This window comes from Salvia splendens, chromosome 1 (genome assembly GCF_004379255.2).
Source record: "Salvia splendens isolate huo1 chromosome 1, SspV2, whole genome shotgun sequence".
NCBI lineage: Eukaryota > Viridiplantae > Streptophyta > Magnoliopsida > Lamiales > Lamiaceae > Salvia > Salvia splendens.
The window spans coordinates 46,136,475-46,155,731 of NC_056032.1; the positions used below are offsets into that span (position 1 = coordinate 46,136,475).

Here is a 19,257-nt window from a genome sequence, read left to right on the forward strand (position 1 = left end):
AATTTTACTCGTAATAAGCTTGAGTGTATATTAATTTAAGGGGGTAAGATTGTGAAATAATCAAAGCCCATGTGATTTCAGTTGCTGATTCTAATTTTTTATAATTGATTTAAGACACAAAAGTGACATGGAGAAATAAATGTTTTTAAAGTGGGGAGCATATGGGAGGAAAATAAGTTGCTTGTAGTAGTCTACTACTTAAAACAGTCTATTTTGTTTTCTATATAAAAAACAATTTATTATTAAATTGTACAATATTCATTAATGTTGTTTTTGTAATAAAAGTAACGCACATTTTCACTAACAATAATTCAATATTTCTACAGAGTATTAATATTTCCGTGTGACAAGCTGGCTGCCTTTTCGTATACTCATTGACCCTTGGTTTAATACTGCCGACATATTTGAGATATAAATCAATTTTATTTTCCTTACCACCGATTAATAATATTAATTAAATTAATTAGCTTACGCAGTTTCAACGCTAACAACAATAATAAAAATATACAGTACCTGTTAATTTCTAGGATTCATTATTAAAATTTCCTTTCCCATATTCCTTAGTTGGAAAAGAGAAATAAAAAATACAAAAATCGCATTTAAGATGAACACACTACTTAAGTCTCAAAGGCCCATCGTAATGAAGGGTGGTGTTTGGTTTATTTATCTAAGTCAAATAGCAATTATTCAATCTTCAAGGCATATTTGACATCTATCTTGAGATTATACTTTTGATTTTGCAACAAACTTAACTTTGATACAATAATAGAGTAACATATAACGAGAATGACATTAGTTTGGTAAAATGTTTCTCCCTTATCAAGTATGATAATGTAGGATCGAGGATTCCAGACATTACGGGATAAACGAATAGAATCAACAATTTCGATTATTGTATGATTTCATAGCAAATGCATACTACCTCTATCTACGAAAAATGGTCTCTTTTTTTAATATAAATTATGGTCCATTTAGCAAATAAGTCTATATGTAACTGAGTTAGATTATATTTTTCACTAAAGATACTTCTGAGCTTTTTCTATCAATCTATCTCTTACTTTACCAATCTTCTATTAAAACTCGTGTTGTTCATTATTAAGATTAATCGTGCACGGATGTGATTTATGTGAAACGAACAATCAACTAAACATAATATACTTTGTTATTTGCCTAATGAACAAAAGGTGTTTATAAAATCAGTAACACTTGTTGTGGTATCTAGTGCAAAATTAAAATTAGAATTTGAGAAAACATAAAAAAAAAAATATAGTTACAAAAACTCATGTCATTAAATTGCTTTGAATTTACTCGACCCAAATATAGCCCAAAATCAAATAGGCCGACCCAAAACTAAGTGGGCCCTTCTCTACCTCGAAGTAGGACTAAATAAATATTAATCCGTCTAAATAAGCCCATTAACTTAAGAAGGCCCATACACTAACTAAGCTCAAGCCCAAAAAGAAAGTAGGGTTTAGCTCTTCATTTTCTTGTATATATCGTCGTCTCTCTCTAAACCAAACCCTCCCTCTGCAAACCCTACTTCTTCAATCCGCACGCCGCCGCACTTCCAGCCGGAAAAATGAAGACAATCCTGTCGTCGGACACCATGGACATTCCCGATGGCATCAAGATCAAGGTGAAGGCGAAGGTGATCGAAGTGGAGGGGCCCAGGGGCACGCTATCGAAGAATTTCAAGCATTTGAACCTCGATTTCCAGCTCATCACCGACGAGGAGACCGGGAAGAAGAAGCTGAAGATCGACGCCTGGTTCGGAAGCCGGAAAACCACCGCCTCCATCCGTACCGCGCTCAGCCACGTCAACAACCTCATCAACGGTGTGACGAAGGGATACCGCTACAAGATGAGATTCGTGTATGCTCATTTTCCTATTAATGCCTCCATCACTAACAACGGCACCGCTATTGAGATCCGTAACTTTCTCGGAGAGAAGAAGGTATGATATTTTGTATCAGCGCTGTTTTTGTTCTTGCTATTGCTGATTGTTGATTTCTCTATGCGATGTGCTGGTTTTGTTCTGTTTCCGAATATATGTTTGAAGCTTAAACTGTCTTTTGCAATTAATTTGTTGTTGATTCGATATGGTAACCTAGAAATGTGAATTAAATGAGTAGTGTAAACTGAATATTTATATATATATATATATATGTAGTTTTTATATAAGTGGACAGATCGTATGAATTTTTATATCAATGTACAATTGCTCATGTTTTGATTCTGAACTAGCTGTTTAATTGTTTGCTACATGTTCATATGTTTATATGCATCGCCACTGTATTTACTTGTGCCATTGCAGCTTGTTTGATTACTCTGTTCATTCTGCTTGATTATTAATGTTTCTGAATATGTATCGAAGATTAAACTGATAATGTTTCTGTATCTTTGCACTAATGTATGTGTTTTGAATATGAACTTGCTGTTTTAATACTTTGCATAATGTTCGCATCCTGAGTAAACGTAGTGGAGTATAGTAGATCAAATTGAGTAAGTTAGCTTCTTTATGTTTCGATACATTGATTGCTCGGGTAATTGAATAGTACTCCATTACTATTACTTAGTTTAGCTGTGTGGTGATTTGCATTTTGTCTTCAACAGGTGAGGAAGGTTGATATGCTTGAGGGAGTGTCGATTGTGCGATCTGAGAAGGTGAAGGATGAGTTGGTGTTGGAGGGTAACGACATTGAGCTCGTTTCTAGGTCTTGCGCCTTGATTAACCAGGTGAAATGATATCCTGAAACTCATTATAGTTTTGATACTTCCTTGCTCTTTTATCCTAACCCCCCGCTCGTTTTGTTTGTTCCACAGAAATGCCATGTTAAGAACAAGGATATCAGGAAGTTCCTTGACGGTATCTATGTTAGCGAGAAGGGAGCCATTGCATCTGAGGAATGAAGTCAGATATTTATGTTTCAATCAGTTATTCCCATTTTCTTGGTCTTGTTTTCCTACTGACTTCTCAGACTTATATAGAAGAAGATGAATCTCCAAATTTTGTGTTGTCACAGATTGACTCTATTCTTATTGTTTTATGGTATTCTAGTTTTATGTTGCCTTTTCTAACTATGTTCTCTATAGGATTTATTTTTATTCAACTACTTTTCACAGCATTTTCATAGTAACAGTTGCTACTGATTTAGGGGCTTCTTACAAATAATTCCTATCTAATAAATTCTACCATCATCTTCAAAAATTGTTACACAAGTAGTAGAGTATACCTTATCGTGTGATATCATATGCATATGTGCACATTTTTTGGGCATATTTTTTAAGATGCAAAATGGCATTGAAAGTTATGCGACAATGGGAATATTACTAAATTTCATTATTTTGTACTCGTTAAATTAATTCACGAATAATTTTTACTATACACGAAAAAATTTCATACCTCGTGAATTTTGTGTATTTTTCGTAGGCGAGCCTCGATTTGACAAAATTTCATAGTTCTAGGAGTATTTTTTTTTGCAATCTGCCTTCCTAATATTATGAAAATACACTAAAATTGTGTACCTAATAATTTTAAAGAACTGCGGCAGCATTTGCATACTTGTTTATGTGGATTGATACCAAATGTGTTGTGTAGATGACTCAGGTTTGGGCACACAGATTTACTTTTGGTCTCGATTGTTTTGGCTCCATCTTCTTTGTGGTTTGTCTTCATTTAACACATTTTATTAACCTTTAATAATTGTAGATAAGATATGTTCACTTGTTATAAACAAAATGAAGCCAATAATTAGGCTTGTTTTGTGACAAGCAGAATCTGAAACTACTATTTGTAGGCCTGTTCAAATATCTTATAATTAGCACTTAGATTTTAAATTAATTAATCATTCATGAGTGTATAATGCACCTAACTTCCACTCATCAATTACTACAAAATATCACATACAAAACCTAACAAGTGGGTTAAACACTATCATTTGCATAATGGGGACAAAAAGGTACGCTTGAAAATTGAAATATGCTTGTACGCATATTTAGTTTTATGACTAATTATCGGAAAAAACCCACGAAATCTGATTAAATTTTAATTAACTTTGAAAAAATTCATGATATTTGATTAAATTTTAATAGTTAACTTTAAAAATAAGCCGAAATAAGTATGAACTTGGATTTTATGTGCAATTATCTCACGGCAACAAATTTTGGTCGCCTATGTGTAATACTATATTGTTAATGATAATCAATCAAACGATCATATTCTCTTTATGAATAGACGACATCGTTTAGCTCATCGAGCGTGAAATCTACAATATAATGTTCAGGCTCAGGCTTTTGTATCAGAATTCAGATACAATCCCATCATGAATTTCCTTTGTGAGATAAGTGTGAATATATCAAAACTTCATGCACCGCTTTCTGAAATTGTATGACGGACTAGAATCTTACCCCAAGTAAAAATTTTCCGATGATTTTTCCTCTTATTTATCATTGTTTCGACCAAGCTTGATTTGATATTGACACTTATCGCTACAAAATTATTGATAGGAATAGGACCACACTACTAAAATACCAGACATACGTCTCTTCCTCAATCCTTATCACATGGCCATGTAAATGCAAAATCCTCCTCTTCTCCTTCTTCGATTCATCACTTCTTCAATCATGTTTCATCTCTTAATATCAATCATCCTATCCTCCACAATCCTAGCCCAATCTTCCCACAACCACCACAAGCCCGGGCCCGAAATCACCCTCAAAAAGAGCCTCTCCTTCCCCACCTTCGGCCCGAACAACATCAACCAAGACATCACCCTCTTAGGCAGCGCCGCCATCCCTCCCCAAGCGGGCTGCATCCAAATCCCCGAGCCCGAAAATCCCCACTCCTCCGCGGGCCGGGCAATCTACGCCTCCCCCGTCCGCCTCTTCGACCCGAGCTCCCGCCTCCCGGCCTCCTTCGAGACCACCTTCTCCTTCCGCATCTGGGGAGGGCCCGACGACTCGGGCCCCACGTCAGGTGGCCTGAGCTTCGTCATCGCCCCGGACGAGCTTACCACGGGCCGGCCCGGCCCGTGGCTCGGCATGCTCAACGACGCGTGCGAGGACGACCTCAAGGTCGTCGCAGTCGAGCTCGACACCCGCATGAACCCCGAGTTCGGCGACCCGAGCGACAACCACGTCGGCGTCAACCTCGGCAGCATCGTCTCTGCCGCCTCCGCCAACGCCTCCTCCGCCTTCGGCGTCCGCCTCAACGACGGCGAACTCCACTGGGCCTCGATAGCCTACGATGGAACCAACAAGTCCCTGTCCATCTTCATCGGGCCGGGCTTTTCCGTTGAAAAAGCCCGGCCCGAAGCCCGACCTGAAAACGGAGTCCGTTTCGATAACATTGATCTCTCACCTTATTTGAACGAATACATGTTTATAGGATTCTCCGGCTCCACCGGCGACGACAACCACCCTCAAATCCACAGTGTGTGCTCTTGGAACTTCACCTCCGCCACCCGGGCCCGCCTCCGGGTCCCCTCGCCGGAGAGCTGCGCGAGCAAGATCATGGTCGGAGACGACGGCAACATTCCGAGCAAAACCCCGAGCAGTTTCTACATCTTCGTTGCCGTCGTTGCTCTCGTGCTGATGATCATGATCAGCTTGTTCTTCAATCGGAAAAAGAGGGAGAGTTACGAATTCTCCGACGAGATGGCGGTCGTAGGCATGGAAAAGAAGCGGCCCGTACCTCCGAACCGGGCCTGGAAGTTCAGCCTTGCTGAGATTTACTCAGCCACAAGAAGATTTGGCGAATCCCAAGTTCTTGGTAGTGATAGGAATAGTGTCACTTATAAAGGGAGCTTGTTGAATGGATCCAATGTGGTGGTGAAGCGGTTTTCGATGGAGGCTGTAATCCCGGTTCGCCGGAGAATGATGGAGGAAGTTAAAACGATAGGTCAGTCTCTTTACACTGATGTGAAATATTATTATCATAGTACTCCCTTCGCCCCGTATAATTTGTCACCCGATCGTTTTAAGAAATGTTACAGAAAGTGGGTTGAAAAAATTAATAGTACGTGGGTCCTACTTGTACATGGAGTATTGGTTTTATAATAAAATGTTAGTGTTAATGAATTAGTGGAATGTGAGATCCACTATTAAAAATAGTAAAAGTGAAAGGTGACAAATTTTTAGGGACAGACAATAGTGGAAATAAGTGACAAATTTTCAGGGATGGAATAAGTACTTATTTTTGTTTAATTTGCCAACAGGTAAAATCAGGCATCCGAATATAGTTCCGGTAAGGGGATGGTGCTTTGATAATCAAGAAACTATAGTGTTATACGAATATGTCGGAAATGGGAGTCTGGACAAGTGGTTGTTCGGGTTCGGAGTGGTGCCATGGACACGACGGTTCAAGGTGGTTAAGGACACGGCCGAAGGGTTAGCGTATCTCCATTCGAAAGGGCTAGCTCACAAGAATGTGAAGGCTAGTAGTGTGTTTATTGATGTGAGCTTTAGGGCACTATTAGGGGACTTTGGGTTCGTGTTGTCGTTGGGTGAGGCGTCGGCTCGGTTCGAGGCGATGGTGAGTCAGAAAGTGGATATTTTTGAGTTTGGTGTTATGATGATGGAGGTTGTGTCGGGTCGGGGCAGGGAGACCGGGTTGCTGGATTTGGCGTGGGCTTTGCATGAGAGCGGCGAGAAGGCGAAGCTAGTGGATCGGAGCTTGAACCCGGATCAAGCGGTTCGGGTCATGGATGTCGGGTTGATGTGCACGTTGAATGAGAATAGAGGGAGGCCGAGCATGGAGGAAGTGGTAGGGTATTTGAATTCAGAGAGACCGTTGCCCGACCTGCCTACGACCCGACCCGTTTCGTTGTTCCCCTACAGCAGCACTACAGGGTTATGCAGTGGCTACTCTTGTGGTTCATTCAAATAACGCCCCCTCATCCATTCAATTATTTTGTTGAGTCAAATTTTATTTTTGTATACAAATATATGTGAAATCCAACTTTTACAAATAACACAAAGCAATTTTATAGCTGAATTTGCCCATTTCTTTTACTATTACTATTACTATTATTGAAATGGAGACCAGTTGGAGATACTACTAGTCGAGTAGTCCTAGATAGGTAAATTGTTTTGTATAATTATGGTCATAAACATATGATCAAAATATGAATTTGGTCCAAAACATTCACTTTTTGAAAAAATATGTCCATAACAAATGAAATCTTTGTCGAAGTGGTCCTTTTTTACGGTTCCGTCAAAAAACTAACGGTCATACTACTGTGCAATTAGCGTTGACAGTTAGTTTTTTAACGGAACCGTAAAAAAAGGACTACTTCGTCGACATTTTCATTTGTTATAGACCTGTTTTTCAAAAAGTGAATATTTTGGACCAAATTCGTATTTTGGTCATATGTTTAGGCCAAAATTGACATTTACTCAATTATAAATAAGCTATATAGGTTTGTTACTTTTCTTAACACATGTTTAGAGTTATAAAAAGAAAACTAAAACACCGTACTTATGAGCATAATGTAGTAAAAATTATAAGAACTAAGACTAAAACCCACTAATTATCTTTTTCTTTAATTTGTATATAAAAATTTGTATAAATTGCTTAAAAATGTATTTAGCCCTTAATGCTTAAAAAGTATGAGTATAAATTAAGTTATGTTTCTACCAATATTATTTCCCGTGTTTGTAAATCACAACTATTTTGTAAGTGTCTCATTTAGAGCTAGAAAAAGTACTTACTCTAAAGCAATAGACTTCTAATCACCATGTTATTTAAAATTGAGTAAAGGTCAATTTTGGTCCTAAACATATGACCAAAATATTCACTTTTTGAAAAACAGGTCCATAACAAATGAAAATGTCGACGAAGTAGTCCTTTTTTTACGGGTTCGTTAAAAAACTAACGGTCAACGCTAATTGCAAAGGGTATGACTGTTAGTTTTTTAATGGAACTGTAAAAAAAAGGACCACTGCGACAAGGATTTCATTTGTTATGGACATGTTTTTCAAAAAGTGAATGTTTTGGAGGACCAAATTCGTATTTTGGTCATATGTTAAGGATCAAAATTGACCTTTTACTCTTTAAAATTTATTAAAACAAAATTAACTATTGATGCTAAAAACGAAATATAAGTTAAAAAAATCATATCCGGCCACTAAAACCAAACACTTAAGCATTTACTAGTATAATTCTTCAGTGATGACTCGAACTCTCTATTGAGCTAAAGTTCAATAACAACCTAATTGATCCTAGGGATGCAACGTACATATAGTTTGATCTTCATGCATAAATTGATTATTGAATTTGAGCAAACTTTATTTATTTTTATATAATTTTTTAGAAAAAACACAATACTATATGTAATATGTGTACTCTTTCTCTCCATCAAATTTTCTTGAGTGAACTACGTAAATGGTCCTTGAACTATGTCTTTTGCACGCCAATGGTACCTGAACTTTAAAAATATCGTGGATAGTCCCTGAACTAAGGGATAATCACATTTTTTATACTTTTTCACTTTCCGGTCTAATTTTTTTACCCAAAATACCCCCAAAAATTGGAGGGCATTTTTGTTCATACAGAAAAAATCGTTCATTATCACACTTTTGCTTTTCAAAATACGCAGGTGGATGTGATTTGGTGTATGTGATTTGGAGATACACTTACATATTTTTTGTTCGATTGTATAAAGGAATGAACCAAATATGTAATACTCCATATACCAAATTATATTATAATATTTAGTTGTAAAATATTTTCAAAACTTACAAAACCCCTTTTGACTTCTACACCTCAATTTCTAAAATGGACTTCTCTCTCATTTCACCTAACCTATCGTCTCTCTCTCTGAAATTCACCTCTCGTCCCTCCATTCCCACTCCCCTTCTTCCTCCTGAAACCAGCGACCACTCGCCCTCGCAAGTCAGTCAAGGCACTCTCCCTCTTCCTCTAACAACCTCCATTTCCGTCTTAGATAGGATAATGCGTAATGCCTCCAAAAACAACGAGCACCAACATCATCTTCGAGAGACCAGAATGACGACACATGCACGAGCTATCGAGCGCCATTTTCAGAATCGTTCTTTTGCGACACCAACAATTATCGTATTGAAATCGAAGCCACCTACAACCATTTCCCACTTCACCCGAGTTATTTACTGACACAGTAGACATTGAAGAGAAAAACACGAAGAGGGAAGAAGAAGAAGAAGAAGAAGAAGAAAAGAAATTGGGTATTTTGATAAAGAATAAACACAAACGCACGCTCTATACTTGAGAGATAGAGGGAAGAGAGATAAAAGGGACTTGCAATGGAAAAATAAATATATTCTGAAAAGCAAAAGTGTGAAAATGACCGAATTTTTTTATGTACAAAAATGCCATCCAAGCTTTAAGGTTATTTTTAGTGTAAAACTAGACTGAAAACTAAAAAAATATTAAAAATGTGATTATCCCTTAGTTCAGGGATTATTCACGATTTTTTTAAAGTTCACATACTTTGGCGTGCAAAACACATACTTAAGGACCATTAAGGACAATTTGCGCAATTCACTCAATTTTGTTTTCTCTTTGTCGACAAGGAGTCTCTCTATCTCTCTTGTTCGACAAGCCATTTCTGCACCTATTTCTGGGTTTAGCTAAGGGCTTTTGCCAATTAACATCGCAAATCAATTCACTCACATTGCCAATTCTAAGATGAATATCGTCAAATCCAACTCTCTCAACAAACTCGGCGCCGCGAGGTACCTCCTCGCCGCCCGATCGGCGATCGATTCACGCGGAATCGCCACCGCTCCTCCGCGCCTTCTCAGCTCCCCGACCTCTCGCGTTTCGACCGTCCGCCACATTCGTCATTTGCGCGACCCCGACATGAGGTAGTATTTCTGAATTCTGATGGCATTTTATGTAATTATTGTAGATTTTCCCTCTCACATTTCGTTATGATGTAGCTCGTTAACTTCATTTGTTGTGCATTCTCATCTATTTATTGTTAGCTGCTGCTAAATCACCGTGCGATGTTTATGCGACATCTTCGTCTTGGATTTTCTTCATCTTCTAATGATTTTTATCCATCTGATATGAATTACTGTTATTGCTGTCTCTCTATGTAATCATTGTAGATTTCCCCTTTTACATTTCGTTCTGCCGTAGCTCGTTTACTTCATTAGTTCGTTCGATGTGTATTCTCATCTATTTATTGTTAGCTGCTGCTAAATTGCGATTTACTTCGTCTTGGATTTTCATCATCTTCTAATGATTTTATCCATCTGATATGAAGTAGTAGTATATTCCAGTTGCTCTATGTTGGTTGATATGAATTTCTCCTATTCCTGTCGCTCTATGTAATTATTGTAGATTTTCCCTTTTACATTTCGTTATGCCGTAACTCGTTTACTTTATTTGTTTGTTCGATAGTATTTATTTGTAACTGCTGCTAAACCACTGTACGATATTTATGCGACATTTACAATTTACTTTGTGTTTCCATCTGGTATGAATTCTACTATCCTGTCGCTCTATGTTGGTTGATATTTCTTGTGCTGAGTATCACCTATGACTAAATCGATTTGATATTCAATTGAAAGTTTTAGGCAGTTTGATAAAGTATTGTGGTTAATTCTGATTAAGGTATGAAAGCACACCACCCATAAATTGGGGAGTTCGTATTGTACCAGAGAAGAAGGCATATGTTATTGAGAGATTTGGGAAGTATTTGAAGACTTTGCCTCCTGGAATTCACTTGCTGGTTCCAATGGTTGACAGAATTGCTTATGTGCATTCACTAAAAGAAGAGGCAATTCCTATTCCTGATCAATCTGCTATTACCAAGGACAATGTCAGCATTCTGATTGACGGAGTCCTCTACGTCAAGGCATGTAGGCATACGATTTTGTGTCTTGTTATTTTACATGATCATGAACATTATGATCGAGTTTATGAACTGTTCACATTCTATTTCCTTTTAAAAAATTACAGATAGTGGACCCAAAGTTGGCATCATATGGGGTTGAGAATCCATTGTTTGCTGTGATTCAGCTTGCGCAGACTACTATGCGAAGTGAGCTAGGAAAGATCACACTTGACAAGACCTTTGAGGAAAGGGATACTCTCAACGAGAAGATAGTGGTGAGCTATATTGATAACTGGTCTTTATTTTCTGCTTCTTTTGTTTAGTAGGAGAATGAGGATCTTTGGGTTTCCTGTCCTAATGTGATAGTTTATGGTATTGGTAATTTTTATTTTGTTTCTTACTGTATCATGTAGTATCATTACTTGTGAAAAATCCACTGAACAGCTGATAACTTGTTGTCAACTCTACTACCTTGTTTGTACGTACTCGGTACTACCCTGCAGGCCTGCACTCATCTATTCTTAAATTTTGTTTAAAGCAAGACCCGCTGAGCTAGATTAAGTTAGTTATGGGATTTGAATTTACAACTCAGATCTGTTTCTCATTAATGCAGTTGTGTACTTGTGTATTCATCTGCATATTTTTCTTATAACCAAGAACTGGAGTTGATTTGGCTTGCATCTTACGCACATAGTGTACTGACCGTTCTAAATGTGTGTGGTGCAGATTTCCATCAATGAAGCTGCGAGAAATTGGGGATTACAATGCCTTCGTTACGAAATAAGTGGGTAGATTGGGGGATATATCTCTTATAAGGTTGTAGTTGAAAATAATCCTTCAAGTTTCTGCTGCATCTTATTTATTTTCTGGGGTCCTTTTTACCAAATTAGGGGATATATCTCCTCCAAGAGGAGTGAAGGCTGCCATGGAGATGCAAGCTGAAGCAGAGCGCAAGAGGAGAGCTCAGGTTTTAGAATCCGAAGGTACTTTATTGATTTGCAAGCTGTAGTAATGCCATATCAAGCTCGGTAGTGATGAATTCATTGATTTGCAAATTTTCTGGACATGAAATCATTTGGTTTAATTGATTTATTCCAATAAATATCTCTGAAAGAGGTAAAAGAAAGTATCACTCTTATATGGCCAATAATGAATAATTGCATGCCAAACCATGGTGTTAGCATGTAAGTACTACGTAAGAAATTCAAGACGCTTCTTTCAATTCATGAGATTAATTGTCTGAGCTTACACAGGAGAAAAGCAGTCAAATATTAATTTAGCAGAGGGAAAGAAAACCTCTGTGATCCTTCAATCTGAAGCTGCGAACATGGACCAGATAAACAGAGCTCGAGGTCAGTTATCTAATTTGTGTTTGCTCTTTTCAGTTGGTCCTACAATTTCGAATGATTAGTTACTAAATCGATATTTTATGCCAAAAAAATGAAACAGAGGGCTTGCCTTGACCTTATATGTATTCCTTTAAAAGGAATTTTTATAATGTTTGGTGCTTCATGTTAAAAATTTGGTCCCTGAAATATGCTTATCCCTTAAAAGTTTTGCTATATCAGGAGAAGCAGAAGCTATCCGTGCTCGAGCACAAGCAACTGCAGAAGGGATTGCTGTGGTATCAAAAGCCCTCAAGGAACATGGTGGTTTGGAGGTGAAGTTCTCTTCTTTACAGACCATTTACACACACCTTGAGACACACATACACGCATTATCTGGATTGTAAGAAAGTATTCTGCTAGCATGATCGAAATTTCTGGCCTTAATGCATCGCGTTTGCAGGCAGCAAGTTTAAGAGTTGCCGAGCAATATATTCAGGCCTTCGGTCAGCTTGCAAAGAAGGTAAGTTCGAAAGATCTATAGCTTATTGTGATAGTATTAAATCGTCAATTCATCTGTGAAAACTTTGAAAGGATTGTTTTATCGAGTTCATTCTTTCCATACGATTCTTCTAGGGGACAACTATGTTACTACCCTCGGATCACGGCCAACCTGCCAGCATGATGGCCCAAGCCTTTTCGATATACAAGAACATGATTGGTGATCAGCTTGGCACCCGGCCAACTGAGAGTTCAGGATCGAAAGCTGAAACAGAAGATAGTGGTTCACATTTGGAGCTTGATGCCGAGAGCTCCCCGACACCTAAACCTGAGGGCGACAAGCACTTGAGTGCACCTGTTTTCACACTACAAAGCACGGAGAACAAGAAGTGAAAGAGAGGGCGTCGTAGCTTTGAGGTTCCATTCTTAACTGACTGTTTCCTTTTGAGAAAGCTAATGAACTGATAGCTATTTTTTTGCATAAAGTATATTGCAATCATATCATTTTTTAGCTAGGCAGCACCAAAATTTTAGAAAAATAATTGGCCATTTTTCAATATATATTAATCTTCCCTTAGACATATAAATCATGCTATCCTTTTAAATTTCTTCGTTGATTGGTGATCATGTCGATTTTACTGCATTGTTGCTTGCTCGTCGACCGTCGTGACATGCTTGATTTAGGGTTCATTGCCAGCTAAATAGATATTTTAAACACATTTTGGCACTAGTTTTTTTTGGGTCTCACATTTCTATGATGTTTCCACCTTTGATTTTAAGCATTTTCGAACACTAGAATATTCTCAGGCGAGATTTCTTCCTCGAAACATGTCGTGTTTCGATAATGATGTGATTGTATGAAAATAGTGATTTATTACCTTTGAATTCAAGTACACATTTTCATTTTCTTCTCTTTGTTTATCGGTTGCATTATTATGATGCTATTTACCACCCCTTGAATGCGCTACACCTTGTTATTTTTCCTTCTCGTTGCCTAATTATGCACGGCTTAAATTTTTTAATCTCATTGGTAAAGCAACAATGCTAATAGTATTTCATTTTTTTTTTCTTATTCTTTCCCTTTCTCTGCAATAAATTCCCGTCGCATTCTCTTGGCTGCATTTGTTCTGGAGTGGTCCAAACGTAAGATTCCTTTTTCTTGATTGGTAAAAAATTTGTGAGCTATTTAAGGTCACGAACTTTGAGAATGAATTATTGTTATTGTAAACGAAAGTAATACTCCCTCCGTCCCGGACTACTTGCACTTATTTCCTTTCTGGGCGTTCCAAGTTATTTGCACTCTTTCCATTTTTAGTAAAAATTATCACTTACAGCCGCAATTGTTGACTTTGCTATACACTCATTCCTTAATCTCCGTGCCGAAAAGGAAATATGCGAGTAGTCCGGGACGGAGTGAGTAATTTAATAATAATTTAGTTATGAATAAAAGTTATCGTTCCTATGAATAACAACATGACCATGCCGGCCGTTACTTATTTGTTATTTCCAATATACTTACCGTTGACGCCAAAATAATTCATTTTCTTCTACGTAAACGTCTTAATAAATTATTCACTAGCATACTGAAATTAATTTTGTATTTAGTGATAAATTTCTACTCTATTGCCTATCACGGATTTAATAACATGGCCCGAAAAGTCATTCTTGGTGGACAATTATATTGAAAACGATATTCTTTAAGAAGAGTTGATTGCAGTTTTATCTCTGATTCTCTATCAATTAAGACGATTTGTATTACTGAAAGTGAATGATTGTTGTTATGCTTTTGTGTTGTTATATTTCATTTTCATACTATTACAAGTGAAGATTTACTTGTCTTTTAACTTGTAAGGATTGTCATTTCCATATATAGGTCTTGAGTAATTTTCCAAGGTTTTTAATTTCATATTTAATGAATAATTTAATATTTGTTCCCATGTGAACTAAAAAAAGCAATCTGGTGCTTGAGCCATTGATCTGTGTATATCAACAATTATTAAAAAAATGTTTTACAAAATCTTAGCCTAAAAGACATTATTGAATATTTGAATATACCATACACAAAATATTTAAAGGAAACATAATTGTTTATGATTAATGTAGTTTCTAAAAATATGAAACATAATTACAAAAACAAATTCCAACATAACCTCCCTTATATAATAATAATAATAATAATAATAATAATAATATTATTATTATTATTATTATCTTCATCCAATAATATGTGTTTCACTGTTATTCAGCATAAATTTTAGGAATGTATAATAAATGAAATGAATTAATAGAATATGTGATGTATATATACTTATATAATAATTGCAGATAAATTAAAATAGAAAAATGAGACATTGCGTCTTAACGAGGGAAGAAGTATTATTTAGTCAAATATGACCAAACAATATAGAACAAATCACCCAATGCATGAACAACAAAAAGTGTTTATAAGGGAATCTTCCAATAAAGTGATAATCCCTTCAAAAGAATCACCTGCATAAATAGAATATTCACAACTAATACCAGCCTGCAATAACTCAAATCCAAGACACAAAATCCATAACAACATCAAGAATTGCAATAAAAAATGAACCTCAACCATCATCACTCTTAAAATTTATTGTTTTCATAGCAACGACGACTTCCCCAATCTCTCCATTTGGCAGTTGCTGCTTCACTCTCACACACTACACTCAGTAATAAATAAATCATCATCCTCAATCTCAATCAATCAAATCCCAACTTAGCAAATCACAAAATTGAAAAACCCTCAGTTTAAATCCCCATTTTCCACACACCCTTTTTCCCTCCCACCTCTAAAAATCCAATCTTTTCAAATGGGCGCCGGCGATCAAGAATCCGGCAACCTCCCGCCGGAAACCGCTGTGAAACCCTCCCTCCTCCGCCACAATTCCCCTCTAATCCAGGTGATACTGATCGGATTCGTGTGCTTCTGCTGCCCCGGCATGTTCAACGCCCTCTCCGGCATGGGCGCCGGCGGCCAGGTCGACCCCACCGCCGCCAACAACGCCAACACCGCCCTCTACACCACCTTCGCCGTCTTCGGCGTCCTCGGCGGCGGAATCTATAACATCCTCGGCCCCAAGCTCACCCTCGTCTGCGGCTGCTCCACCTACGTCCTCTACGCCGGCTCCTTCCTCTACTACAACCACTACCAGCACCAGGCCTTCGCCATCTTCGCCGGCGCCCTTCTCGGGATCGGCGCCGGCCTCCTGTGGACGGCGCAGGGGGCCATCATGACCTCCTACCCGCCCCACGACAGAAAAGGTACTGACACGGATATCTATTCCACATCATCTAGTCTCATCTGTTAAATGACACGAGATTTTAGAACGGACTAGCATTCAGATCGAATGGCTCCATGAAATTAGGTCGATACTTCCACATACCATGGATAACGAGTAGTGGCGGACACAGAAAAATATTATAATAGAGGCTATATATTCAAATTTTGTATGAGATAATAATTTTCCTATATTTTGTTGTTCTGTTAGGGCCTTTTGCACTTCATTTTACACAAAATACCAAAAAAATCATAATATTATATAACTAAAATATTGAAAAAAATTAGTTGGGGAAGCTCCTTAATCACATGTGTATCCGCCCATGATAACGAGGAAACATCTCTACTTTTCCTCTTAGGAATTTTTAGAATTCCCAATGCTTAGCTTTCTATTCCACCTTGTCTAAAATAATTTATCTTTATTACTCCCCCGTCTCATTGTTAAATGGCACAAGATTTTGGGTTGAGTTGTTGAGTTTATAAAAATAGAGAGAGAAAAAGGTAATTGACTAGCATTCAGACAAAATGGCTCTATGAAATTAGGTTGATACTTCCACATATATGTACAATGTAAGAAACATCTCCCTTTTTTTCCCACATATATGGACAATGTAGGAAACATCTCCCTCTTTTTTCCTCGGGGAATTTTTAGAATTCACACTGTTTAGCTTTCTATTCCATCTTGTCTATACTGATTAGTCTTATCTTTGTTAGTTATTGCTCTCTTCGTTTCATTCAAGATGATCAAATTCTCGAATGACACGGATTTAGGGTTGAGTTATTGAGTCTATTAAAATAGAGAGAAATTGACTAGCACTCAGACCGAACAAATCTATGAAATTACGTTAATACTTCCACATATTATGGGTTACGTAGGAAACATCTCTATTTTTCCCTTGTGAATCTTTAGAATTACCACTGCTTTCTGATCATAAAATAAAATGTGAATAACCTGTCCTCCTCTCTTTGAAAGAAGGGTCGCTTCCGGTTCTTTCGGTGCTCGAAACAGTTGTCTTCCGATCCCCATACTAATGAACTCAATCACTTGATACTGTATTACTCTTCAGGTTTCTGTTGAGGTCTATCTTGTAGAGGTTAATAAGAAGAGAAATACACAAATCTTAGTACTATTTATTTCTATATATTGGTTTGATACTTTGTATTCCCACGTGTTATAAATATGTGTGGAGTCTTTGACAGTATTTAACGAACATTATTTCCTAAACTCTCTCTGTTTCATACATTTATGTATCAGGTACCTACATTGCCTTGTTTTGGAGCATTTTCAATTTAGGTGGAGTGATTGGAGGCCTAATTCCATTTGCAATGAATTTCCATAGAACTGAGGCAAGATCAGTCAATGATGGCACCTACATTGGCTTCATGGTCTTTATGTCAATTGGGACTTTGCTATCTCTCTCAATTCTCCACCCGAGCCGCGTCGTTCGTGACGACGGGTCAAGGTGCACCAACATCAAGTACTCGAGCGTGGGGGTCGAGGCTCGGGCGATTTCCCGGCTGTTTCTCGACTGGAGGATGCTTCTAATGGTGCCTGCTTCTTGGGGCAGCAACTTCTTCTATAATTACCAATTCAACAATGTGAATGGGGCATTGTTCAATCTTAGGACACGGGGTTTGAACAATGTCTTTTACTGGGGTGCTCAGATGATTGGTTCTGTCTTGATTGGTTATGTAATGGATTTTAGTTTTCGGAGTCGGCGGGCCCGGGGACTGTTGGGCGTCGCGGTCGTTGCGGTGGCGGGGACGGCTATTTGGGGCGGGGGGCTGGCGAATCAGCTCGGTTATGACCGGAGCGACGTGCGTTTGAAGCGTATCCGGCTACTCGATTTCAGGAGTGGGAGTGGCTTTGCTGGGCCTTTTGTGTTGTATTTCTGCTATGGTTTGCTTGATGCCATGTTTCAGAGCATGGTGTATTGGGTGATTGGGGCATTGGCTGATGACACTGAGATTCTTAGCAGGTAGATTTTCTCGAATCCTGATTTTTTGGGGTCGTGATGATGGCTTATTGTTGTTTTTTTATTTGTAGGTTTACGGGGTTCTATAAGGGCGTGCAGAGCGCGGGGGCAGCTGTGGCGTGGCAGATCGACTCGCACAACATCCCGTTTTTGAACGAGCTGGCGACGAATTGGGCACTTATGACGATAAGTTATCCGTTGCTGGTTCTGTTGATCGTGAAAGCTGTGAAGGATGACGATGAAGTTGATGGAAAATCGAAGGGAGACGGGACGATCGTCCCCGGGATCCATTGATGGTTTTTTTTTTGGTGTTGGGATTGAATGTTTTGCACCTAGGGTTGTTGGTGCTTGTTCATTCTTGTGGAACATTAACGTGTTCCACTGGAATAAGTGTGTGTGATTGTTTTTGTAACGGTCGGCTTTGGTTCCGGAAATGCTGAAACTATAACAGGATCGTAAGTTGATGATATTAGGGACCAAGTTTTAAGTTCGTGGAAAAATATCAAATTTTACCAAAATTTATGATTTTATGAATCATTACTGCAAAAAATAATTATCTTAGTAATATTAAAAATGAGCAATCTCCAACAATATTGATTTTCGCTTGGGCTTTGAGTTAGACTTAATTGCGCCGGGCCGCAAGGAAGGCTCTTTTGATCCTTGGGCTGAATTACATATTTCGGGCTACCTATTTCCATATCCTCATTTTATGTGATTTTTAATTTTGTAAGAAAAAAAAATGAAAAGATATATATTTTCAGAAAAGATGATGCATTTTGAATGAGGCAAAGTAAAAGTAGTTAGTGATGAGTGTGTTTGCAAATATTGAGTGTGAACAAAGGATATAAATCTAAGAAATTATATCTTAAAATGGAGCACTATACTTTTCATTAACATTGAAAATGACACTAAAGAAAGAGTAAACAAGTTCAGAAAATGTTCATATGAGAAATCTTAATTATTGTGACAATGGAGGATTACTTTTAATCTGAGGAGCTATATATATTGAATGTATTTTCTTGCTAGACAAATATTTATAATACAATCAATTTCACAATGAATCCAATAACTTTATACTCTCATGAAATTATTTCGGTTCTAACAAAAAAGTAATTTTAATGATAGCTCAACCCCTAGTAGTTTACATATTTTGTTTTTTGATGAAATATAATTAAATTGGGGATTAAACCAATTTACCACACAATTAGCAGCTCAACAGTATATAAGATAAAATGGCACCTTTGCTAAGTTTAGAATTAGAAAAAGAATTTAAATAATCAATAAAATATGCATTACGTCATGGCTCGAAATTAAACAGAGCTTAAATTATT

The 19,257-nt window shown here is 37.6% G+C and overlaps 4 protein-coding genes across 4 annotated transcripts; all 4 read left to right on the plus strand.

Moving 5' to 3' along the window:
• Positions 1-1,513: 1,513 nt before the first annotated feature.
• On the plus strand, positions 1,514-3,078 carry LOC121802310 (60S ribosomal protein L9-like). Its single transcript, XM_042201949.1, has 3 exons — positions 1,514-1,954; positions 2,614-2,736; positions 2,824-3,078. The coding sequence occupies exons 1-3, from the start codon at positions 1,580-1,582 to the stop codon at positions 2,908-2,910; spliced, it is 585 nt and encodes a 194-aa protein (XP_042057883.1). The 5' UTR covers positions 1,514-1,579; the 3' UTR covers positions 2,911-3,078.
• A 1,439-nt stretch (positions 3,079-4,517) lies between these two features.
• LOC121802319 (probable L-type lectin-domain containing receptor kinase S.7) lies at positions 4,518-6,994 on the plus strand. The gene is made up of 2 exons (XM_042201961.1): positions 4,518-5,899; positions 6,216-6,994. The coding sequence occupies exons 1-2, from the start codon at positions 4,576-4,578 to the stop codon at positions 6,884-6,886; spliced, it is 1,995 nt and encodes a 664-aa protein (XP_042057895.1). The 5' UTR covers positions 4,518-4,575; the 3' UTR covers positions 6,887-6,994.
• Positions 6,995-9,535: 2,541 nt separating this feature from the next.
• On the plus strand, positions 9,536-13,234 carry LOC121756088 (stomatin-like protein 2, mitochondrial). The gene is made up of 9 exons (XM_042151552.1): positions 9,536-9,846; positions 10,601-10,844; positions 10,949-11,098; positions 11,550-11,607; positions 11,714-11,806; positions 12,077-12,175; positions 12,392-12,483; positions 12,612-12,671; positions 12,785-13,234. Exons 1-9 carry the CDS (start codon positions 9,668-9,670, stop codon positions 13,040-13,042), a joined length of 1,233 nt encoding a protein of 410 aa, XP_042007486.1. The 5' UTR covers positions 9,536-9,667; the 3' UTR covers positions 13,043-13,234.
• Positions 13,235-13,376: 142 nt separating this feature from the next.
• On the plus strand, positions 13,377-18,444 carry LOC121756079 (UNC93-like protein 1). The gene is made up of 3 exons (XM_042151543.1): positions 13,377-15,934; positions 17,206-17,929; positions 17,998-18,444. Exons 1-3 carry the CDS (start codon positions 15,484-15,486, stop codon positions 18,218-18,220), a joined length of 1,398 nt encoding a protein of 465 aa, XP_042007477.1. The 5' UTR covers positions 13,377-15,483; the 3' UTR covers positions 18,221-18,444.
• Positions 18,445-19,257: the final 813 nt, after the last annotated feature.